Source organism: Rhea pennata, chromosome 13 (assembly GCF_028389875.1).
Source record: "Rhea pennata isolate bPtePen1 chromosome 13, bPtePen1.pri, whole genome shotgun sequence".
Classification (NCBI taxonomy): Eukaryota; Metazoa; Chordata; class Aves; order Rheiformes; family Rheidae; genus Rhea; species Rhea pennata.
Window position 1 is genome coordinate 8,600,802 of NC_084675.1, and position 26,878 is coordinate 8,627,679.

The window sequence follows — 26,878 nt, forward strand, 5'->3', positions numbered from 1 at the left end:
TCCTTTCCTTAACATGATGAAGTTGAAACACTGAATTTTCTGAAGTTTGTCAACCTAGAGCTAATCTTTCTGGGTTTTTTTGTTTTTACTATTTCCAACCATAGTACTTTCATAACTGAAGCCCACAAGGTATGCAACATTACTTTTCTTCAGGTATGTAACAGTGCTTTTCTTCAGGTCTATCAGGCCACATAATATTCAGACACAAAGCTGAAGACATTAACCTACATTCCACTGTGCAACTACCTCTATGTTCAAGACATATTTTAATATTCAACTGCTTATATCTTTGACTTAGCATGTTTTCATTTAACATTTTGAGTTGTTCAGTTTAAGTGTAATTAAAGCCTTTCTTACGGTCAGAGTCTTGCTAATGCCAAGAACAGTTCTCACTTACTAGGAATGTTTCCTTCTAAGCACATTCCCTTTAGTAAGAGAGCAAATGACAACTACACAATTGCTAACTTCTATAAATAAAGTAGCAGTTTAGGGTACCTAGTTTTACCCCTTTCCATCTGCTTTTTCAGCCTTTTCCTAAGTAGGACAAGAAAAAAAAAAAGTACGTGTGCACACACACATTCCACACAGTTCAGTTTGGTTCATCCAGCCTGATTTACTTTTCTCAGTATCTGGTTTTCATAGCGTGAGTATGTTTTAAATTTGAGTGCTTTTGGGAGAAATTGAAATAAATGTGTATGTTTAATTTCAAAGTTTATTTTAACTAGATTTGCTGCATCTATGACTCAAAATGAACAGCTTAAACATTAACTTGTTGCTGTGTACTACAGCTAAAGCTAAGGACATTGGACTGAATACCACTCCACCTTCTGAGAGCACATACTCAACTCTCAAATCTTAAAAGTAGCAAAACCAATACCAGTTTCCAAAAGGTTAGTGATTAACTCAAAAGACTAGAAGATTACAACAAAAAACCTGTCAAGCTTGAACATAGCGGATCAGATTCCAAACAGATGTGTAAAATAAGCTGAAAGGACATTACAGGAACTACCAGGTTATAACTTGGCATGCAGTCATCATTGTTCAATTGCCTCCAGAAAGCAGAAGGACAGACAAGTGGAGAATTCTTCCTCTACACTTTGTAGCAACACAGAAAACAGTTACGTCTTGGTAGAGTAGTTACTGATTTGAGAAAACTGGAATGCTCTTGCTCACTACATTTTCAAGAACAGTGAAGAAAGAGGGTGATGGCAGTTTTATTCAGCACTAATTCAAAGTGAAACCTCAATTTTCAACCTCACTGTTGGTACATCTTCTAAGTGATGTTGCAGCTAAGCCTAGCAGTCAACTGTCACTACGTGGTCAGTCCCCATTGCTGTGACTGCTGAATCATGTTTGACTTGTTCACTAGGACCCACGTGGCCCTTTCCTGGAAAGCTGCTCCTCGATTGTTCAGTCTCTAGAACGCACTTGGTCACTTGGGACCATGCAACTCCAAGTGCAAGATTTCACATCTACCTTTGCTGAACTTCACAAGTTTCTATCAGCTCATTTTTCCAGTTTGCCAAGTATCTGAGCAGTGGCCCAACACTCCGCCATGTCAACAGCTCCCCCCGGTCTGGTATCACTTTACAAGGTGGCATTCTGCCTTACCATCCAGGTTGCCAAGGAAGATGCTGAACAGTGTCAGTCCCAGCACTGACCCATGAGGAATGATACTTGAAAGTCTCACTGTCAGCTGGTTACAACTGACCGACTAACTCTGAGCCCAGTAGATGAGCGAGGTGTTAACCCTCTTTGGAGTCCACCTATCCAGTGTGGTTACACAGATGCTACGGGATGCTACCCCGGCAGGCTGACGACTGGATTTCGTAATGAATTTTTGTAGACACTTGAGCAAGAAATAAAATATGTACTTGAATTAGAAGAATTAAAAGATGAGGGCTTGCAATTTGCTTCCTCTTCTTATAAAAATTATGGCTAGAAAAAAACAATTTGAGCAAGTTAAATAAAGAGTATTTTCTCAGAGCCTAAAGCACTTTTTTTTGGGGGGGGAGGGGGAATTTATTTAATAAAAGAACAATATTTAAGGGTTAATATTTACAGGTTGTGTCCCACAAATACAATGTATGCATTACAGAAAGCATAAGTCCTTGTGTCCCATCCAGAGTGTTAGTAGTAACAAAGAAAGATTTCATACTATTAAGTCCATTCACTCCATTACGCTACTAAGCGCATAGCATGCAAACTTGTCCAGGAAATACTGATACCCTATTTAGGCTGAAGCAATTAGTTATTTTGATGAAATCACCTACTACAAGACTTTGACAGGGTATATCATATTAAGGACTATTTCATACTTGCACTGTTTCCTGTATTATTTCCTGCCACAGTGGCAACTCGCTATTCCTGCTTTTATGCAGGATGTACAACACTTTCCCTGGGTTAGAGGGAGAGCTGAGATATCATAAAGTCTCTAACACAGTCCCTTTAGAAAGGTCTTCTAAAAACCTCCAAGGGGAAATGACCAGGTATGTGTTGTATTGACTGTATCTATCCTTTATATAACCGTACAAAGAGGGCTCTGACTGAGCAGAGCGTACTCCTTCCTTTTTATTTTATGTATGATTAATACTTCATCCACAACAAGTTGATACATATAACTTGTATACAACTTGATACATATAGCTTATATAGAATGCCAGTAGCCATACTCTGCCAATCTTTTAAACATGTTCCAAAAAACAGATTAAGATCTGGAATGAAACAGTGGGTTAAAATTACCTACATGAAAATACTATCTTTTACTGTGACAGGGTCAAAGATCCTTTCTGATACTATGAAGTTAGTTATTTGAATCTGGATTGTTGTTTTGGTTAACAGGTCCTTACCTTCAGCTATTTTTTTCCAGTTTCAGTTATCTATACATACATGATTAAGGCTACAGATTTGTATTCTGGAAATTTTTTGTAGACAGACATAATTAAACTAGAACTTAATATATTTGCATCAGAAGAATTAAAAGCTGAAAGCTTGAGCTGTAACCATAAATTCTCTAGCTCTCCTTTAATCAAAGTTTTATTTAAAAAAGACATAGTTCTGCACAGGAGAAACTTTGTTTTGACTGACCAAAGTCCTAGTAAAAACCTATCTTCTGTCGAGAAAAAGTATCAGCAATGTTAAGCTCATTGTGCAGAGAAGAAATCTATAGACCTCTTTCTTCATATACAAAACCAGATACTTTTAAACTTAAGATAGTTCATGTATTTGCCCTTAAAAAATAGTAGGGTCTACAGAGCATGGCAACAATGGTATTCCACCTTAGATGCATCAAAGACACAGGTCTGTGGACTAGAAATCCTGCTATTCTTTATCAGTCCGCCTATGAACTTCCTTCCACACTCATGCTTCCCATCGATCTTAATAAAATAAATATTAACAAAACTAAATGTTGCCACATTTTACGCCGTTTCTTTGGTTACAATAGGTCTACTTTGTCTTTGTTCCCAGGTATGAGATGAAGTATTGAGCTACATTATTCTAGAAATAAGACCACGTCACTCATTTGACCAAAATGCTTTTTTCTGCTATGTGGTATAAGCAGTATTTTCATTATTCAGTGTTCATAAACACAACAGCACAGAACATTGTTTTTACATATTAACAGCTAGAATAGTATTCTACTCACATCTGCATTAGGCCAGAGCTCTTTTATAACGTTTTCTATCCTGTTCACCACCTCCATCCGCATTCTCTCTTCTTCAGGTCTGGGAGACATATACTTATAAAAGTCAATGATTTCTTCATGGAGACTAAGGAGGAAAAAAAAAATAAGAAGGTGAGTCAGGGGAAAAAAAAAACAGGATAATGAACTAGCAACTACTGTATCAAATATTCTTTTTAGGTTCCTAGTTTAATTAAGGGACAAATTAAGAGTAGCATGCAATTTAAAAAAAAAAAAAACAGATTTGCACTTTAACATTTAATTTCAGATCAGTTTTCCTATGCTAAACTATGTCATAGTTCAATATTCTACTGCATTTGCTAAAAAAAAAAAAAAAAAAAAAAAAGCGGAAGCAAAACCAAATTCAAGTGCTTTCAATTCAAGGTATAAGTCACACTGTATATTTTAATGTCAGCATTGTACAAAAGCGTTTCAGTTTTCTACTAAGAATGTAGCTGTAAGCTCAAAGTACACACAGTCAAAAGTTTAAACAGAATGTTTTCAGCCAACACTTTCTAGTCAGCCCTTTGGCACCAGTTAGGTAGTTTTAGGCATCAGTTTACATTCAGTTATCAAGCTTTTAAAAAAGGTGTTAGTAACTGCGCCAGCACTAGAGCTGCAAGAACTGCTTCCTTCATTGTTTTAGAGACAACACAAACACTAAATACATATTCTCTCTGTGTGACAAGAGAATACGTAATACAGATGCAGCAGTGGCTTAAAAGAACACGTGATTGACAGGCAGTTACCAATACACTTGAGAGATCTGAGTTTACCATATTATATGTGCTTCTTATAGTCAGTAACCTATGTTTGGATTGCCTATGACTGCAGTTAAAGTAAAAACATCTTCATACCACACCACAAATATCTATGCTTCTGTAATATCATAAATACACCATCACCTTTAATAATAATGAAGAAAAAGAAACCACAGGTGCAATCCTTTAATTCTTGCAAAATTAAGTAGAGCTCTGGCACAGAGCAGCTAAATTAATTTCATTCATTTCTTGCAGTGACCATTACAGTAACAGGCAGTTATTTTCAACAAAAATGTACTGTTTTCTGTTAACAAGTACAAATGCACCTTGACTTAAAGCTCTAAGAACAATCAAAAGAGAGCAATTTATTAAGAGTAAATCCTTAGATGAGATGTGGAATCTAATAGTTTCCCATTGCACATACACTTAAATAAAGCAATTGTTAATAACTGCGGGTTGTACAATGTATCAATAGATATTAAAATATCTGAAAGTTATGCACAGAGCACAGACAGAACTCAAGCCATCTGCATTACATTCTTCAATACTGCAGTGTTAGGAACACAAATTTCCTTCTCTAAGGGAATGCAGAATAAAATACTGACATTACTTATTACTGAGCATTTACTGGACTTCTACCCCCCCCCCCCCCCCCAAGGGGAACAGTCATAAAAGGCATCCAGCCAAAGGTGACGGTCCCCACCAGCTCTGGGCAGCTGCTGTAGAGAGAGCAATTCCTCGGAAGGGTCCGTCCAAGGGGAGGGCTGGACAGATGCCCCTTTAACTGTGCTAAACCAACTTTTAGAGAAACTTTTCCTCCTCTGATGTTTAGAGAGGAACTCTCAAAGGGGGAAAAAAAAACAAACAAAAAAACCCCCACAACAACAACAAAAAAACCCCACACAATTCCCTACACACACCCAAAAATGTAAAATGACACCTTTCCTCTCATCCCTTCCCACCACTGCTGTACACTGGCACAAACTGTGTTCACAAACACAGCATTCACAGGTACTGCAAGGAGGTCCTTGACAAGGCAGCTGCAATATTCATGGTGATAAATGCTATTTGCAGCATTTATTTTGATGCTGCTAGGAAATTTCTTACCTTCTACTGCTGCTGCTTTCTTGCTCATCTTTAAAGTTTACAACTTGGGGTTAACATACACATTCCAAAATACTACTACCATCTCTTATACTGGCATTGACTCCTTAACTTCTGGCTTTTCAGGGATCTCCTGTTCTTCAACCAGTACTTTTCCTTAGCAATCCCACTGCATTTCAGTGTGTTGGTAATCAAGCTGAGGCAACTTTCCTTTATTGCTATCCTCTTTTGCAGAAATTTAATTCAGATGAAAAGTGTGGGATAAAGGCCAAGCTGAGTACTCCAACAACTAAGTTCCCTCCTCTGCCCCCCGTGCCAGTCACACATATTGACTTGCTGATTTAGTCCCTGCATGATTGACCATTAAGCTAACATACAAAAACAGCAGCAACAAGAGGAGGAAACAGGCATAAATAAATAAATAGCCCCTAGAAAACACCTTTAAAAGGAGTAATTCAGTCAACTATCCTACAGACTGGAAAACCTGGTAGACAGCCCAAGTCTTCCTATAGCATCTTGGAAGTTCTGTACTTCCTTTGCAGACTACACTGGGGGAACTTAAATAAATAACAGCATAAATTATGCCTGCGCTTCTCCAGGCTACCTTAAACAGACTGGTTACACTCACAACACAGAAGACATGAGAGAGTGAGATCTTAGGCTAAGTCTCAGAGCTAAACGGATGCTATAACTTACTTTGCATGAAGCAACAAAGAGGCCAAACGAGGAAGGATGAGACCAGAGTGGCACTCTTCGTAACACAAAAATGACTGCCTGTGTCGTGTGCCATCAGAAGTGGCACAAAGACATCCAGGGATACTGGATGACCCAAAACCTGCTGAGATAATATTGAGGACTATCCTCAGGGAGAAATTCATCTATGGCAGGGTACAAATCCAGGAGTGGCCCAGCAGTCAACTGCTCCTGGGCTTCCTCTTTGATAGAGGTAATCCATCATTACCATCATTTTTTTTTCCCCAGAAGGGAACTTGGAAAAAAACAAGACAACCAGAAATCAGGTCCCTGAAGCGAACAAAGGACCAATAGTTATAGACAATGCAGTTCCCTGTGCTTGATTCCCTCTTTATTAACTCAGTTCTCTGACAATCATAGCTGAGATGCTTATCAATTGGTGTATTCCTTAGAACCACATACAATAATGATGTGCTGTCTGAACCAGAAGTCATTATTTTTCTCAACCTAAGTATCCTTTATGTATGTCTACATCTCTTTAAATAGGATCATTCTTATTAAATAGCAACATAAAGTCTTACGGCAAATACAAGAAGTATGCAAACACAGAAACTTACATTACAGATGCACTGAACTTTACTACTATGTGGATATAAACAAAATTAAACTTTCTCACTTATAGAAGAATCCCTTTAAGACTACTAGAGAAGATCCAGCAATCCAGTTGGAAATACACAAACATAGCTATACTTTACCTGCTCTAAAAATCTATACAGTGAAGATCATGTGTTGCACATAAGCACCTTATTCAAAGGCAGATAGAAGTTGTAAAGGCTAAAGACTACACCTGCAACTGTATTTCCCTGCCCAGTAACAACTGTTGAACAATGCTAAGAATGATTAATTAAAAAACCAAGACAAACACATGTAGCTATATGCAGGTTTCACAGCAACACAACACAATTTAGTAGTATGACTCCAATTAACGTGGAGTTATCTTGAGATGTATTGAAAATTAAAACTCAAGGTTATTCACTGTCTAAATCAACATTTATTATAGTAGCTATTTTTCAAAACAATTTGTTCTGATTAATGGAGTCTGTTTACAAGAGTCTCTGGTGGAATTCTGTATCTTTAGATGAAATGAAGATCAAAGACTCAGAAGTTATTTTTGGCATCATAACACTATTTTATTATTTAATGCCACTACATTAATTAGTTACTTTATCTAAAAGTCTTTTTAAAGGAGAATCGTTTTTGGAAGAAAATTACACTGTAATAAACCTGACTGCAGTATCAAGGGATACTTTATTTGTCTTTACAATAATACGGAAGCTACTGACACTACTCACATATAAACAAAATCTACTTACGATGTATGGGAATTCTCTGCAATCCAAAACAGCATTAGTTTACAGTATTTATTACAGTAAATAGCAGTAAACAAATGGGTCTTTGTCCTGTATTTCTGAGAATAACACATGAAAATATCTATTACATTTGCTCTGAGAATGTTTTAAAACAGAATGGTAGCTGCATAATCTCCTACCACAAGATAAGAACAGCATGTTTTAAAGCTTTGCAGGCTGAAGTTCCATGTTCATTAGAAAACAGAACTGAAGTTTTATACAGAGAACAGAAATAAATTTATAGAAACAAGAAACCACTACATCTAGAAGATCTTTGTTTCTTATATTTACTTGACACAGACAATGAAGTATCATCAAAAAATAATGATATTCCCCAAAGTTATAACTGTAGCAAGAGGGACTTCTTGCTGAAGAACACGACCAGAAAGCAGAGGCAATCTGCCAGATTCAAGCCATTCCGGTCAAAACCCTCAACTTTTGTGCCAATGCAAGTACTACGGAACACAATGCATTATGTTTTTCACTTATTTTGATCACACCTCACTTTATTTTGTAACACAGCTTGCACGCTCTGAATTGTGCAACTCAGGTTTCTCAAACTAGTCCACATATAACCATGATACTCTTGTTCTGGAGAAAGAATCTTACTGCATCTCTGACAATCAAATTAAAAATAACCACATACAAACAAAATCTCATTCTTGTTTTATATGCACACATGCAGAGACAGGTAGATACATGGACAATCACCTACACTCAACAGCACATTTCTGTTACCTGAAATATAAAGCAGCATAACTCATTATTTCTGCAAACCCAGAACAAGAGAACAACATTGGAAACCACATTGTTCCATGGAAAGTCACTGAAGATATGGAAAGTAGTATCTCTCTGCACTAGGATCTTGATGCAGACTAAACGATGAGCCTACTGCACACCCAAGTCCGAGGCAGCTTCGCAGAAGCCAGCCAGCCAATGATTGCCACTCAGTGTCCACCTGGCCACGTCAGCAACTGCCCCAAGTTTGAACGTATTTTAAGATCTTCCTTTCTTGTTCTGAGTGTGGATTACGGCTTTGCCAAGCACAACAGACAGCGAGATAAAAATGATTCTTACTTCTTATCATCACAGGTGTTTACAGAACAGCAGGAACTCTTGCCCCTGCATGCTAACACAAAGTATTCTCCTAATCAAAAAGGGAAGGGAAAAAGAAAAAAAAGAAAAGAAAAAAAAAAAAACCACTCTAACTGAGAAGTTTCCTGCTTTAACGTTCTGGAATTGTGTTTTTTTTCCACCCTCCTCTGGCTCTTCACTTTTCATTTCACAGGAGAAATTATGCAGACATGCATGTTCTGATTTATTTCATAAGGGTGTTACTCACAGCTTCTGCTTCAACTACTAAGAACAACTCGATTACAAACTCTGCCAGGCCACCCCAACAAGCCCCCCCTCTGCCTTAGGCATATACGTTCCTTCGCATAGAAAAAGCTATTTGTAACAAAATTACTGAAGGCAATTTAAAACAATGTGTATTAGCCATATACAAAAACACTTGTATAGCGTGCTCAATTGCTACAATTTATTCTTTACCAAGATTTTCTGAAGGAAGTTTCATTTTCAGAAGGATGAAAACATGGATTATTTAAAACCTTTGAGGACAGTGGATGGAAGTTAGCAATGAGCACGCAGGTGACTTACTTCCCCAAACTATATGCTCTAATATAGTTCACTTCTTAGGAACTTTATTGATTTTACATCCACACTTGAATGGGATATTTACAATGTACCCCCCTCTAGCACAGAACAAGCCTTTTGTACCTGAATTTTCTGTGGATGAATAATTCCCACACATCAGTGTTTAGCTGCCTTCTCCCCCTTCCCCCACACTGCAAGTCCTCTCTGGAAAAAAAAAGGATCAAATGCAACAAAAAGAAACATTCCAGCATATCAGTTCTATACATGCCTTTTGGGAAAAGCAAGGGAAGAACCTTTGGTATTCTAACTTCTTAAAAGCATCAGTACTTAACAGCACCTATCAGTCCCCTCCAGACAGGAAGGCCAGTATTGCACAGGATAAGAGAAAATAACTTTGATTTGAAGCTTCCAGAGATGCTCTACTCAAAAAAGAAGGCACTGTTTTTGCAACTACAGAAACAGAATTATAGCAGAATTCTGAGGCCTAAGAAGTGTTATGAACTAAACAAGGCTTGCCTCTCTCATGTTAGTGAGCTCTTTAGTCTTGAAGTGGATTCAGACTTCAGATAAAGTTGCAACTAATGAAAAGGAAAGACACTGGGAGCCTCATTTCCACCCCTCTCCCGCCTTCTTTTTAAAATTTTAAAAGAAACACTGACTGTACAGGATTATGGAATCCAGCAGCTTCCCAAATTCACCTCCATTTTGATTAAGCTCTCAAGAGGTTAATAACCATTTCTAGATTACTGTTCTTACCATCTGCATGTGCTGAGTAACAAAATAGGAACAGTGGACACTATAAAGATCACAAATTATTTTGTCCACCTATAATCTCAAGCAAAGCCAAACTTTGGAATAGGGAAAGGGAACTGTAAATATGAAGCATCTGCTGAGGTCTTCTCCCTCCCACCTGGGCCTCTGTATCAGACAAATTCTTTTAACATGCACTAAAGCCTTAAGCTACTGAAAAAACATCTACCTGAATCAGTAGGTAACATAGTAACCATACTTTGTGCCCACATACGCCCTACGGGAACTTTAAAATGAAACATCCAACAAGATTTCCATATTATTAATCTGGTAGAAATAGAAAGCTTAAGCAGGTGGGATGTTCTTCATCACTCAGATTTGTCTTCAGCTGAGTTCACCTATTTGAAACACAGCTTCACAAGGCCATCTTTTCACTGTTTACCCCAAATCAGACACAGAAAAAGCAGGTATTCTGCTGCCTTATGATTATGACACATTGGATATCCTGATTTTAGTAATGTACAAAACAGTTTCCTAAGGCGCACGTGGAGCTTCACTTTGCAAAAAGCTAGGCAAGTTAGACTTACTTCTGGTCTCTCCCACTATACCCAGGTTTATTGCCACTCCCCAGCTTCCCTTCGAGGGAGTCTATTATAAGAGGATTACATAGGCCTCCCTAATCCACCTGAGGCAAAGTTAGCTAAGTTAAATCAGTTAAGCTAAGCAAGCCATCTTTTCCCAAAGCCAGGAAAGGGAGCCCGCAGGTGAACTGTGGGAGCAGCCATTTCCCCATGGCAAGGGGCAAAAGCAGCCAGAGGAAGAAACACCTTTAATTGGCGTAGCTAAATCCAGAAGATCACTGCTGGCAAACAACGGATATCTGAGTAGTTTTTGGTATTTATCCGCGAACAGTTTACTTTTTTAACTAGCATTTGTTGTTTGCCGAGTAATTCACAGAATTACCTTTTAAGTCTGAAGGAAGGTTGAATTTCCACAGCCCCCTCAGTCATTCAGGAACCAGGTCTTGTTTGCAGGGCTCAGTCTTTCAAGATTTATCTAATTACTTTGACTTTAAATTTGAAAATACTTTCCTGAACAGAGTCAGTTTGTTCACCTCAACAATTCACGGAGGAACTGATCACATATTTCCCCAAATGGGGTGGGGCAAAAAAGATGCCAAAGAATACTTACAAGAGTTAAGTTTTCCATCACGCGCAAATAGTTGAAAACATAGTGTAACCACCTCTTTCTCTCTCCCAAACCCCACACGATTATCCCAAACTCCTCTAATTAATTTAGCTTTCTATTTAGCTCTGGATTTAACATTAACTTATTACTTTAATGACACGATAAAAAGCACTAAAATAGCACTGCCTTATGCAAATAGCCAAGTGAAGGAGAAAGATACGAAAACACGACACCAGATTTTATTCAGAGGAGGAAGTAGTAATGTGGGCCTTTTCTTAAAAAATACTAAATGTTAACAGGTATCTCCACCTTTTCAGGTTTTTATTCTATAAATCCTTTGCCTCAATCAGGATGAGTACTATCTTCTTTAAATTAACTCACAGTATTTGTGATTAGAAGTCCAGATATATTCTTTATTCAAAAAGTAATATAAGAGACTATCACTGACCAGGTAAGAGTGAACGGTTTTTGTTTGCTTGTATGTGGCAATGCATGCATTCATCATCCCTACTACACCTTAACATTTTTTCTATAGAAATTTGTCCTTTAAGAGGAAAAAGTCTATATTGAACTTTAATTATAAAAATTAAATGCTTGAATTCATCCTCCCTATAAGCAATCTGAAGTATAATTCCACAAACTGATCCAAAAACTCCACAAACTGTTCCTTTTTCCCTCTACGTTCAAGTGATTTAGAGGTATTAAAAAACAGCAAGACATTTTACTCTAGTTAATAATCAAACTAGTATTTCAAGCCATGCAGTTAGTTCACAAATTGCCACAGATTTCTAAACCTCTATTTTGAAAAAAAAAAAATACCAAGTTCATAACCTTCACTAGAAAGATGATGTTAAGTTCAGACTGTTTTTTCAACACAGGCCATATGCGTGCTGGGTTTTGATTTCCATTTTCACAGCATTCGCAGCAAAAAATATCAAAGTATCTAGAAATATCATTTTAAGAAGCATCTTCACTTCCCCCCCCCCTTTTTTTTTTAATCATATTGTACATACAACAGCCTAGCCAGATCTCCATACATATGGATCCTTCTATTTCTCCCCTGGAAAGCAGCCACATGTGGCCACTCCTTCCCGTCTCTGTAACTGAGGGCTACCAGAGGCTTCTGCTTTTACTCTCCCAGGCAAGGGGGATGCAAAAGTAAGGAAAGAGAAATTGTTTTGTTGGGGGGGGGGGGAGGGCAGGACTAGAAGAAATTGCTATCTCAGCTGTAAGAAAAAGCATTAACAGAGGAGCAAGATGAAGCAAGAGAGCAAGTTTTTCTGCAGGAAAAACAAAGTGAGAAAGAATAGATAAAGCTGGGGAATTGTTATTTTATACTGACAAAAAGGCTTCAACTTCTAAAAATAAGGTATTTTTATCTTGAAACATACCATAATTGCCCCATGTCCTCTAGTGAGGATATATTACTACCACAAAGTATTCCTTCAGATTGTTTGTAGAAAACTATTAGAATGCTGGAATACAGCTACATATAGAGGCCAACTAATTTAAAAGACAGATTTATATTAACAAAACTCTTGAAGTGCAATTGTTATTGTATACTTTATACATTGTGTAATTATAACTTGAGGTATAATTCTCAATAGCTAAAACCACAGAGAAGTTAAAGATATCTATTTCCTATAGTAAGGAATCAGTAATTCCTCATTCTGCTGATTTTTCTTGCTCAAAAAGTTTTCATTAAAATAGATAAAAAGCCAAGTTTTTTAAACAAGAGGTTAATCATAAGTAAAAGTAACTGTTATGATTATTAGCAGTAGTCTAACTTGGATTAGATGAATCTTACAGTGATGTTTGGATTTATGTCTGACACCTTCTACATCACATATAACAGGTAGGAGAAGGGAGTTCTTTTTTTAAAGAAGTTCATTAGATCAGTTTTGCAATATCAAAAGTGGTGTTTACAATTAAACCAGAAGAGAGGTATATGGTTGATTAGCTTATTCTCATTTCTATTTGTTTTTATAAAGCTGCCTCAGTGCAAAGGTTCTTTATAGACCTCTACAGTATATTGCTACTACTATGTCAATGTTGTACATATGATTACATAAACAATCTGTGATCTGCCACTAAATTACACTGTATGCTATTAGGGCAGAGGAGAGATCAACATGCTCCCTAAACGCTGAGGCATGCTTCCTAGGAATAACGTGCTCAAAAAAAAAGCTGCATCTGAAGACTTGGATCTGAGCTAAAAACCGGCACCACAGGCATTTTGCAACACAAACGGCTGCGCACGTGCCCAGCTACCTCCGTGGAAGTACAGCCTGTAACTGGACCCCCAAACACTGGGTTCTGTCCGAAACCGAAGAAAGCTGAGAAAAGTCCTCTGCTTTCACATACTCAGTGTGTTCTGCCTGACAATTATCAAGTCATAAACAGGAATAACTGATTATGCTTGAGAAATTAGTTAAATGAAAGTATGGAGAGCAGTATAATTATTAACTTCAGTCCACTTCCATCTGAGTTGATTTAAACTTTCAAGCATTCGCTCCAAACAAATCCATACCAGTCTCTAAGAATAAAGAGACAATTGCAATCTAAGGCTCAGGCGATTCAAGCAAAGTCAGAAAGCTGTTTAAAGTCTGAGTTCTTGCTTAAAGCTGGCACTGCTCACACATTTTTCACTACAAATTAGTAACTCACACCTCAGAGGGTACTGTGATAATTCTAGAAAACCATTTCATGTCCACTGGCACAAACTGATCTGTTTTATAGCATAAGCATATAAACAAAAGAACCAAGAACAGATCTAAAATTCAAAAAGCGTCCACTTCTTTACACATACCAAGGATACTTTGAATCCTGAAACTAAAAAAAGTTTATGTACAATTGTGTCAGCCTAAAGTTAAACTTGTGTTGCCTTCACACTGTCAAAGATGATCTTTTCTGTGTCAGATTCCCCCCCCCCCAAAAAAACTTACAAATTATTTTATTTAGTCTGATAACAAGATACAGTTGCAGTTTGTTGATGCCTTTTCTGCTCTAGCAAATGAACATTTTCAAATAAAATCTGAAATGCAGTTATGACACCTGGAAAGTCAATGCAAAATTGCTAAAGCTTTCTTATATTTCCAGGCAGGGGGAGAGGGGTAGGAATTCTGCACAGCATTTTGGACCAGTCTAGGAATACAGAAATGAGCCACCAACTCAAAATGGCTCCACTTCCTATATTAGAAGTATTCAAAGATTGTTATGAAAAGATTGGAAGTCATCACTTATTATTTTGAAAAATGTTTTGCATTTGTAGGTTAAATAGATAGCCTTTGAACAGAATGGACAACAATATCAACTTATCCAATGTTTATCACATGTTCAGAACCAGCTTATCACACACTTAATAGTTCTTACTGCACTTTGGTGACGCTCTGCTACAACATTAATACGAGTTTAGATGTGATGCTGCCACATCTACACAAAACTCAAATCTCAAAAAGTAATTCCCCTCTCAATTTCCAAATGCTCAAAAGTCACTCTAGCAGGTGCATTTTGGAGGAGGAGGAGGAGGAACCACACTCACTATGGCAAGGTACATTTCATGTAACATTTTACTTTGACGATTTGTTATCTTTACAATAAGGGTGTGCGCAGTGAACTCTGCTCAGGTTAAACAACTCAGTATTCATTTTGGGACTCATTTACCCCATAATATGCTCTATTAAAGGTACATATTAGGAACTATTCTCATCTGCTCATATTCTGGTTTGTTCCCATGTGCTCAGATGCTCTAATTTGCAAGACATAGTGCATGGGTATCAGAAGGGTATGTGATATGAGCAGTAGCACACCACACTTGCATATGACTTGCAGAACATTTTCGAGAGTCTCCAGCCTCCTTTCAATCCACCTGATCACTCTGAGCTAGAAGACTTCAAACACTAGCTGCCAAAAAAGGACAAAACCTCAGCAGAAAGAAATGCTTCCTTCTCTGATGTAGATTACCAGTCTCCTCCAAAGTGCCAGGAGAAACCTGTCCTCCTCCTAACTCTATGGGCCAAATCATGATTTATAACTTCGATCCCAAGAAGATTCAGCCAGTATGTCTGTCAGAAACCTATTGATACGAACCTAGAAAATATCTTAACTTTCAGTGAGACCAAAATCTTAAAATTCTTAAAAACTATTATATGCTCAAGGATGACTTATAAAAAATTTAATGTAACTACACCAACTGCTGAATTTTGCATGGACATAAGGACAAACAAATCTGTATAAAAGATGGACTTCTCATAATTAAAGAATTAAATCCTCACAATGGATCTATGCATAATATCAACTAATTCAGCACTGGAACCCATTCTAGGGTGCAACTGTCCTCGTCTGGCACACCTCTTCACACTTTGCACATACTGCACAGTACCAAATTTGTATTGTCTCCTGATAGATGTAGCGAATAGAAAGTAAGGATATTCAAAGCTCCTAGAATACACACCCAAGATTCCTCCAGTAATTTACTGAAAACGCTATTTCAAAATAATCACTAATCTGGAGATGAAGCAAACTTGTTCACTGTACCAGAAAAGCAAGTAGAAGATGCAGCAAAAAGACTAGCTGGCCAGCTATCAGAGAAACTTAAGAGGGTCACTGAAGGCTCTACAAATTGCTGAATCAGTAGAAACAAAAAATGGTATGTTTCAGCATGCCTGAAGCAGGTATGCTTCAGAGCAGCAAACGCTAAAATCAACTATTCAAACCTGTAACGTTTGGTGACTTAATGCCTACGGGCAAACACTAGCTTATACAACTTTATTATCACACTATTATTCTCTTCATTTGCTCAAGGATACTGCTACCTGGGAACTGATACTGCTACTTACTGCTACTGGAATAATATCTTTTACTATCTATATATGCAGTGTCACATATGAAAAAAAACTGTAACAAGAGCTTCCAAAGTTTGCTAGTTAATTCAAATTTAGATAAATTTTGCCAAAAATGTTTGCAGCTGACAGACAGCATAATGACAAGACAGCAACAAAAGCAGGACAACATTATTCTTCCTGTCCAATCTTTGAAAGCTATCAAGTAAGAGGAAATCAGCAGCTCAGCGAGACAAACTTCTCCACCTAATGTTGGAAGCAAAGGCACATGTAAAGAAGTTGTTTACCTCAGATAATTAACTAGCTCTTCAAGGCAGAATCAACACGAAAATATTCTTCCCCTATGAACATATGCCAAGCATGACTATAAGGAAAATCCCAATGGATGGGTCAGAATAAGACACTAGTATCCAAAACACAACCAGAAAGTTAAGCAAATAGAGGAATCTCAAATACATGAGCTGAAAAGCTCTACTGAAAGAACGGTGTGATGTAACACAGCAAAGAAAAAAAAAAGAAAAAAAAAGAAAAAAAAAAGAAAAAAAAAAGAAAAAACATGATTTTTTCAGCCTGACTCAATGTTGATCCAAGGCTGTGTAATAGTTTGCGATCAGGATCATTATTCAGATCAAAATAGTTCCAATACTGCACTACATTTAGCTCCATACTTTAACTGACAGCTGTTGAAAGCTTGCTGACTAGAAGTATCTCTGAACACATAAAGGAGAGCCACTGCACAAAGATACAAGTCTATAGCAAAACTTCTTACAATCTTAAAAGAATACACATATTTATTTTAGATTAAAACCAAAATCTTTGCAAGGGAGATGGGAGAGGAATGTAGATGCATACAAAATGTATGTATTTTTGTAACCAGAAAAATTGAAAAAGCTCTCTTTTGTAATGTATGAGCTGTTTCTGAAGTAACAGAGGTAGTGAACAGCTTTAAATCAACATAGTGAAAAAAAATTAAAAGAAAAGTTACGTTATCACAGTTCCTCAGTCTAGCTCAATCAAGATGTCAGGCAAGGTCAATACACTTTGATTAAAGACTTGTTCTTTTCAGACTACACATTTACACTTAACAGTGAGACTGACACCTTAATCATCAGAAAATGTATTTTTATGGAAAGATATTCCTGCATGCCACATTCTAGTGATAATCTAATTAGAGTAACATGCTACATAAAGGGCCCATCTATACTTAATGTTTGTGACAGGCTAATGCAAGTTCTTTCACAATTTACTCTGTCCATAAACAAAGGATTTGTAATAGACACGTGATCAACACGTGTACTTAAATCTAACTGGATGTAAATCTACACTGAGTGAAGATGATGAGCACAGGTTCCTTTTCATCTGCAACTGCATCTCTTTTTATATTGCCCTTATTTTCCCCATTTGGAAATTTCTAAAGGACTTTAACACTTGCAGCTGCTCATTGTTACATCCCACTACTTGTAGGCTCACGGCACTCAAGGTTTCAGCCATGCTGCCTAACAGCATTTTTGAAATGGTGTTGGCTCTCAATAAATTAATAAGTGAAAACATGCTGACAAGATTAAAAAGTCAAGATTCATGAATATTTGCTTTAAGATTAAGTCTTCTACTGCCATTATTTTATACTAAAAATCTAAAAATCCTGTAAAATGCAATGCAAAAAAGAAAAAAAAGCAAGATGCACGCAGTGCAGCACAGTACAGTGACAGAGCAATTGCATGCTGGAAAGCCTTCTCCAACCCACTGTAGCAAGACTGTGACTCTTCAGCTGCACAGAGCTTTTGAATAATTCAAATGTAGCTCCCATGCCATGGAGGACATTAAGAGACTGTCAGGCTGTTCCGGAATGAGGGTTGCCAAATAATCTTAGCCGTAACCACAGGAGAAAGCAAGTGAAGAGATGCTGCTGAGGTAGCAGCGTAAGACACTCTCAGCTCCAGCTACACGTCCAGTTCATCCTCATACTGCACCGAGTGCCAGAACCGCTACAGAGCTGCTGCCTCTTACCTGTGAGCCAACTCTGAGCCCCGCTTTCCCTTAGGTTACCATGACACATGGTTTGTGGTTCTCAGGCAGACACACAGCTTTAAGGGTCGGTAAGGTAACAAACAGGGACAGCTAATTTCAGAAGAACTGTACTGAATGCAGCAATACTAATACATTAATTGCAAGGGCACAACAATTTAATACCACTGATACAAATATACTTAAAAAGTTTAAATCTTTTATTCTTTAAAAAAAATAAAGATTTATGCAGGCTCTAGAGATCCTGCATCAAGGTTGAATTCTACTAGAAAGGTTTCTGCACAGTCACATGAACAAGAATTTTGCTGATTTGATCCAGGTCTACCCATCTTGCTTTGACATCGTTAAGTTCATAGTATTCCTGGAAAAACATCCTCCTGTGTTATCTATTGCAGGTTAAAGTTCCAAAATGATTAAAGTTCAAATTTCTGCTTCTGTGAAGTTACTTGTGCCTAGGAAAATATTCCAAGCCATCATCCTGCCATTAGTTTTTGTCTTTTTCTTGTGTTACGGAGTATTTTCTCTAGCTCCCACTTCTAGGTAAAAGGGCAGAAAATAAGTTTCAAACATAACCCAACATCTTGAGGGTTCTTTGGTGGTTCATCCAAAAACATGAACTTTCACAATTTAAGGATCATAATACATTCAAGCAACCAATTTGCATGCAAAGCACTTGCTAAGAAAAAGAATGGCAATAATACCTATTTGCTTGTGATATGCATTAGGCAAGATTTTCTCTGTTTTCTTCAGAAACATTTCCCTGTAAGAGAGCTTCACCAGCTATGCAGCGATATCACTAACGGCACACAGACATCTCAACACAATACATAACCTGGCTCTAGGCTGCCTGTTGCCAGCACTGGCATCTAGCAAAAAGAAAAAAGGAACCACCGTTTCAGATCACATGCAACATAAAAAAAACAAAGCAAGAGGCAGCCATCTATAGGTTTGGCAGATGCATTATTTTGGAGCACATACTCCATATTTAAAGACTTATTCTGAATCAAATTATGAGGGCATTATGTCAATAAAAAGAAACTAAGTATTACTTAACTGCATATTTTGTTAGTAAGCTTATGTATACAACTTCTCAAAACTGTATTTCAAAGTTTCAAAAATTTCTGAAGTAAAAAAAAAAAAAAAAAAAAAAAAAAAAAAAAAAAACAGACCTCAAACTCTGACTTTTAGTAAGTGAATAAAAAGTACCAATGAGCAAAGTAAAGCATTAAGATGGTTAAAAAAAAAAAAAAAGGCAAAGGAAAACACAATAATATTTTTCTATGATATGGGTCTCCATCCACCTGTATTCCCTAGAACTAACAAGATGCCTAAAATCAACCTTATACTAAGAGGTTGCCAATTAAAAAAATAAAACAGAGCTATAACCCCAACACAGTTTAATACAATACTAATTAAGATTAATGGTGAGAAGATTCTCTTTTTCAAATGCATACTGCTAACGGGAAGTATATATCAGCTCTCAGGAATCAGCAAACACACACTAGAGAATTACATACTCTGCATATAGACATTCCTGTCCACCAAAAAAGTTCACCAAACTTCTGTTCCTTATACAGTCATCCCAAGGTAAACAGGTGCCCAAGCCACAAACACAGAATATAAGGAAAAGAGAAAACGAAACAGCTCATAAAATGCATTCAAATGCTGTTTCCTTGCATGTGTAGAAACCAGCAGGCCTCTGAAGTCTTCTTTAAATTGTTTAAATGAAACATGCTGAAATTTTGGCACTCTTCCAAGATTTTGCAAGATCAAACAATACTGTTATATAATATTTACAGTGTATTTCTAAACGGCTTCTCAAACTGCCTGTAGTCTAACATTTGCATCTCCTAGTAAATATGTTTATCTCATCCCACCCTACAAAAGAAGAATTTCTTGCTACTTTAAGCTGTGGAGCAATATCTGATTTCACTTCCACAAAATCCAGATGACCACCACTGAGATCTGCATAAATCATCACATGGTATTGCCAGAGTTGTGTTATGGCATGACTCAGGAGAAGACAAAGAGCAAGGTGGATCTTACCAAACGTATGCAAGAAAACAACTTGTATTCAAGTCAAATTCTTGCACTTCTACCTTAAAATTTACATACACAGTTCCAGAGTGAATAGATTTTCTAAGAGGCTTAGGTATACTTCTAAGAGGCTTTTTCAGCAAGCAAGCAGTTTCATGGCTATGAATTTTCCTGAATAATTCATTTCTATGCATGATGTACAAAGTGAATTCAACTGCAACCATATGTTCTAAAGAACATTTCTTCATTAGATCCAAAATACTTGTCACTAATATAATTGAAAATGTATTTAAGAAAGAAAAAAAAAACAATCATGCACATACTTCATAGTTGTTTCACCAGAAGGCAGAAGTCTGGGTATAAAAGTATTTATTTGTGTGTGGCACTAGTACGTATCAAGTTAATGCAAGAGCAAACCAATGTCACTAGCACATTTGATTTTAACACTTAACAGTATATGATGAAAAATGCATGATTATTGATTCTATCAGATTTCCCTAAGTTAGCACATAGTAGGGCTAGACATTTCTCTACAGGTAGACATACTTGCTCTACTGACACTTGGTTTTAGGTCCAGCTCTTCCTGCTCATGCTCCAAACCCCAAGGAAATCACGCTATGGTGGTTGATAACATGCATGGCCTGGCTGGGCACGTAAGACCTACAGAGACACAGGGTAAGTTATCTCAGGCCGGACACTGTACTGGTGCAGCTACATGTCTTCTGGTCAGCTCAAAGCTTGAAGAGAATAAACTTGCCCCTGCCTAGGAAGATCACCTTAACATACTTGATATCTTTTAGAAAAGAATTAAATGACCTGAGAAGTCAAACTATTTACACATCAACACCTCCCCCTCCCTCAAAAAAATAAAGCCCAAACCCTGTAATTTCTGTAGCAAACATGTATGGCTTTATGCTATGTTATTCCTGAAATAGCTAGGACTTTTTTCAAGGTATCCTCTGTAATTCTGGACGACACGCTAGAAACACTTACATCAAATAACAGCACCTGCTGAATTCTGTACCAACCAATTCAGTAGCTTATGAGTGGGCACACATGCATGTACTGCTCTGGGGGAGGCAGGGTTGCAGGATTCTCACCATTTCATGAGGAATCTTCTGTTACTACTTCAAAACACGGTACATTCAATATTTCAAAATATGTCATCTTCCCTTTGACACAGGTTCCTCTTGAGGAGGAAAATCTGCAAGGTGTACTCCTGAAACTCATACATAAATGGTGTTCTTCCCTCTGATTCTAGATTCCTGCAAAAACTGATCAACTCCCTACAGAGTTTGAAAATACTCATCTTCTACCTGGGAACCACTTATGAACTAGATTCTTTCCTTTGGTCCAAGAATCATGGAGGCACATGAAAAGACAGACCAAACTCAGATCTGAGGGGGTTTTGGTTTTAGTTAAAAAATCAAAACCCATGCATCTGGCTTAAGCAACTCTTCTCAAATTGCCTTTTAGCTAGACTCAGTCTAAACTCAGTGAACGCCACAAAACATCTATTTTAGTACCCCAAACGTTATCTGCCACCACCACTCCACACTTTTTAAAAAACGTATGACACAGTACTAACATTATTTACTGTTGTCTTTGGGGGAAGTGGGGACGACACCAGGAACCAGAAAACCCCACAGCCACATATCCCTCTACATCTTTTGAGTTTTACTGCTAAGAGTATTATTATGTCAAGGCAAATTCAACTGAAGTCATTAAAGGCACGTGTTGTGTCAGCATCAACATCATAACATGTTCTGTAAAGTTGTCCATTCATTTTCTGTGGTGTTTGTTCTTTTCAGCACTGTAGTGTGTTGACAAAGTCCACAGAACACATAAGATATACAAGCTGAATTTGCCTGGTGCAAAGCAATTTGCAAATATCACTAGATAGCTAATTTACAATGATATTTCAGAAGTTACAGAGTTAGGAATGCCAAAACAAAATAAATCCAAATCCAGAATGTGTAATGTGAGCATCTATATTGTTAACAGAATTGAAAATCAAAACATTTAGCATAAGAAAAATTACTAAAGATATTCTACAATAAGATGTATACAATAGCACTATAAACTCTGTGGAAGTGAATACTGGCTGCATGTTGAATACTAGAATTTCAATATTGATAAACATTAAGTGTTCATATTTTATAGTAAGTCTACCCTGAAATTAAAAAAAAATGTCATTTCAGGGTATATATGTATTCTGTACCTACTGTATTTTTTAGTTATTTGTTTAGCATTAAATGCACAAGTATCATTAACAAAGAAAATATTACGTTTCTTAATGAAAATTAAAAAAATTGTAAAGAAAGTTGTCAAAAAATTGACTGAACAGATTCTTAGCTTTTAACCAATATCTCTACCATTTCCACACGTATGTTTAACTTACTTAAATCTTTAGACAGCTTAGTATTAAGATATTCTCATACTGCTAAACATTTGCATATACTGTTCAACTAGCTAAGAATTACTAGCTTGTTTTTCCAGACAGCTGATCAATATAATTGTGTGTTCAGAACTGTTTCTGCACAGCTGTGCATACAAGTAACATTCTTGCACGAGAAATATGAATGCCACAAGCCAACTTTTAATTGTGTTACTTTGCTAGTAAGTCAGGCTTAACCTTTCCGCAAATGGGACTTCTGAATACTACTCTATGTTGTGGAACAGACGCAAAATTTCAAGTGATTAACTGAACAAAAATATACGATACTATATAGGGAAAAGCATCAAATCTTTACTACTCTTGTTTATGATTTACATGAAAACAATTAGGTAGAGAAAAAACACATACCTGTTAACACACTGTAGTTCTATTAAAAGCATGACTTTTAATAGCATCTCTTTTCCAAAGACTATCAGAACTAGTCAACACAAATTCAGGAACGTATGTTGGCAGTAACTAATTTAAAACATTTAATTTAGCAAATACCTCATTTGATAGGTTACAAATCTCTGTCTATCATCAAAATCCAGTGTTTCAAGACCTGAGACAGATGCCTAACAACAGACAGTTATTAAAAATAAACTCGTATGACTGAATGACTGATGCTCATTAATGCATAAAGTAGCTGCACAAAAGGCTTCACATGGCCTTCCAGTTGCCAGTTAGTCAAACTACAATCTTCAGAAGATTTATACGTTTTCTACGCTTTCCTAAGAGGCTTCAGCTCCTTTTGGAAATCGTTTTTTACAATTTTTCAGTTAGAGATAGTGGGCTAACAAATCTTAAAAGCCTTTGGAATAAACAGCTTTTAAGAAGCAAACACAGCTTACTTCCATAATTTTGACACAGCAATTCAGAAGCTTATCTTAAAATAAATGGTATTAAAATTAAGAGATTAAAAACAGAGACCTGACCCCATTCAGAACAAAGAAAATACCTAAACCAGAACCTTAGCATCATGTAAACACACGCAGTAAACCTGACAGTCAAGCCAACCGTAGGCCTACATATTTGAATACTTTCTGATAGATTCATTAGTGAGTTTTTACTCCTGATATAGTAAGATCCAGAAAAATCACTGGCACCTTGAAAATTAATCTAGTTATAGTTTAAAGCTTACCTCTACTAATTCATATTAAACATATATATAGTCCAGAGCATATTTCCGTCTGGGGTTTGAAACAGATTCTTCAACTAACATTCTCCAGTTGTGACAGACATCACCTTGAATACTTCAATACAACCACAGTTTGTCTCTTGCTGAAGCTCATCTCCCCCCACCCCATATCTTTAATATGGGGAAGAGATTCACATATTTACAAAAGAAGGAAAAAAAAAAGTGGTGAGTTTTTTTTTTTTTTTAGAAACGTTCCCAACCTCCAAGTAAATAAATGACAAGCTAGAAGATAAACAGAGTCCAAAAACTAACTTACAAAAATTCAATATTTAGTATGTTTGTATCACATTACATTCAAGTCTTGCAAAGAAAGTTATCGAAGCTTCCAACGTATAGTGACTACAGAACTTAAAATAGTACACTTCTGCAGTGTCATTTTATGAATTATTATAACCCCAGCAGTAAAGGTAACATAGGAGCTGGCAAGAAAATAGGGAGCCAGAGGCTAAAAGAGTTTGTTTTCCAAAACGAGCAGCAACTTTGAACATTCATTTTGACAGTTCTTACTTTGGCAGCTTTGAAGACAAGAGGTCAATGCTTTATGGTGGCAGGGGGCAGAAAGACCTTTAGATTCCAGTTGGACACACAAAAATTGACGCACCCAAATCATAACTGATTTCTAAAATGAGCTCTTCTTGGCCTTCTAGTGTCACCATACACCTCAGCCATCTGAACCCTGGGACCAAGCCAGACTTTTTTGTAAAGGAGAAGGATTGGAAAGGGTACTACACCTGCATATACCCCTGCAGAAACCCATATTTAACAAGTCAAACACAGGTCAACAAGCTCTTGTCCAGGGCGAGGGTGGGGGGGTGGAAAGCAATAGGTCAAAGCCAAAGGTTATATTCTGAAAAACATAAACTTAGAAAAAGCCATAGAAGCTACGGAAGCCATAGAAGAAGGGGCTCAAAATAGTTCTCGAGTAAACACGACAGAAGACACACGCTTGCCTGCCCTCGATCGCTGTGTGCTCATACAACGCCAACCGGTGAGACCCACAAAACACAAAAAGAGTAAGAACAAAACACTCAGATCAGCACACACATTCCACGGTCACAGATCCATGAAAACCATTAATAACCCCATACTGAAATCCGTAGCGCTGCCCGCCCGCCCGCAGGTTTGTTTCTGAGAAAGGGCGTCAGCACGTCCACACGCCTTCTCCGTCACACCCCAGAGAACGCACTCCCCATGCATCTGCCCAACGTATGCGCTCTTCTGTAACAGCGGAAGATTTTTTCTGCTCTTCTGAGCTCCGGCTCCCACTACGCGCCCGCCGGGCGCAGAGCTCCGCGCGGGCGCCTGCCCGGCGCTCGCACCCCGGCCGCGGCCGCCGCGCCCCGAGCGCCCGGCGTCCCCCTCCCAGCTCACCGCAAGCCACCGGGGCGGACGACAGCCCAGCAGGGCGCCTCGTCCGTCCCCGGAGCGTGCGCGCGAGCCGCAAGGCTGTCGCTGCCCGCCGAGTTAAGGGAGAAGGGACGCGGGAAGCCGACAGAGCGAGCGGCACGGCCGCGCCGGCACACGCCTGCCCTGCGCGGACCGACCCCGGGAGGCGCCACGTGCGCCCGCCCTGACAGCCGCCGAGCCGGCCCCGGCCCCGGCCCCGGCCGCCGAGCGCCGCGCCGCGCCGCCCGCCCCGCGCCGGGCCCGCGCCGGCGCCGCCCCCGCCAGGCCGGAGCCCCGCGGCGGCGCGGCGCGGCGCGGCCGTGCCCGGCCGCCCTGCGCCACTGGCGGCGCGGCGGGGCCTGGGCCGCGCCTGGGGCCCGGCAGCCGCGGCTCCCCCGCCCCGCCCGCCCGGCCCGGCCCCCCGGCTCACCCCACGACGCCCTGGCTGTAGTTGCGCTTCTTCCAGGGGGTGCCGGTGTAGAGCGGCTCGGCCAGGCCGGGCTGGGCCCGCGCGGCCGGCCCGTCGCCCAGGGCGGGGGCCCGGCCCTGCGCGGGGGGCCCCAGCAGCAGGCTGTAGTTGAGCCCGAAGGTGCTGGCCTTGTTGTCGCGCTTCCTCTTGTTGCTGGCGGCCGAGGCGGCGGCGGCGGCGGCGGCGGGCGGCGCCCCCCGCGCGGGCCGGGCCCAGGCGGCGGCGGCCCCCGGGGGCGGCGAGGCCTGGTGGTGGCTGCGGTTGTGCTGGTTGTTGGCGCTCTCGAGCGGCAGGAAGTCGGGCTGGGGGTCGCCGCGGGGGGCGCGGTACATGCCGGGCGGGGAGGCCGGGCCGGCCCCGGCGGGGGCGCTCTGCTGCTGCTGCTCCTGCTGCTGCTGCTGCTGCTGCTGGAAGTAGAGGTTGCGGACCCCCTGCGTGGTCTCCCAGATCTGCATCCACAGGCGGTTCGAGGGGCCGAGCTGCTCTGGCTGGAACCAGGCGATCCGGGGATCCATCAAACGGGGACCCACCCCGGCCGCCTCCGCTCCCCGCCGCGCCCGCCGCGCCGCGGCCGCCGACGCCGAGACCCTGTCACCGGGTCCCAGCGCTAATGGCGGCTCCTATGGAAGGGCAGCTCCGCGCCTGCCTGCTCGCTGCCGTCGCTCCACAGCCCCCGCCCCTCCTGGCGAGCGCGGCGAGGCGGGGCCCGGCTGGGCCGCCGCCGCACGGGCCGCGTAATAAAGGGGGGCGGCGGCGGCAGCCTGCGCCCCGCCGCGGCGCCCCCCGCCCGCCGCCGCGGCGCCCCCGCGCCGCTCCCGGCCCCGGCGCTGTCACGGCCCGCGCGCGGAAACCGCCGGCGGCCGCTGCCGCTCCCGGCGCCGGCCCGGGGCAGCGCCACCTGCGCGGGGAAGGCCCCTGGCGACCTCACTGCGGACCGTTATCCCCAGAGCGGGGCTTCCCGCCGCCGCCGCCGCTCCCCGCCCCGGCCCCGGCCCCAGCCCCGGCCCCGGCCCCGGCGCAGGGCGGCGGCACCGCGGGCGGCAGGGGGGCAGCGGCGCCGCAGCGCCCGGCCGCCGGGGGGCGCCCGCGAGCGGCGCTGAGGCGGCGGCGCGGGCGGGGCCGCACGCGGCGCAACGGCCGCGCGGCGAGAAGGTGCTGGAAGGCGCCGGCCGCGGCGAGGCCCCGTGGCGCGGCCCGGCCCGGCCCGGCCCGGCCCCGTAGCCCAGGTAGCCGCCCCGGCGG

The 26,878-nt window shown here is 40.3% G+C and overlaps 1 protein-coding gene across 1 annotated transcript in view; it reads right to left on the minus strand.

Moving 5' to 3' along the window:
* TENT4B (terminal nucleotidyltransferase 4B) overlaps positions 1 to 26,267 on the minus strand; it is a 44,668-nt gene extending 18,401 nt beyond the window's left edge. Inside the window, exons 1-2 of the mRNA XM_062586307.1 lie at positions 25,598 to 26,267; positions 3,647 to 3,770 (exon numbers count right to left, since the gene is read on the minus strand). Coding sequence (XP_062442291.1) covers positions 3,647 to 3,770; positions 25,598 to 26,151 — 678 coding nt within the window. The 5' untranslated portion in view covers positions 26,152 to 26,267. The remainder of the gene's footprint in view (positions 1 to 3,646; positions 3,771 to 25,597) is intronic.
* Between the last annotated feature and the right edge of the window lie 611 nt (positions 26,268 to 26,878).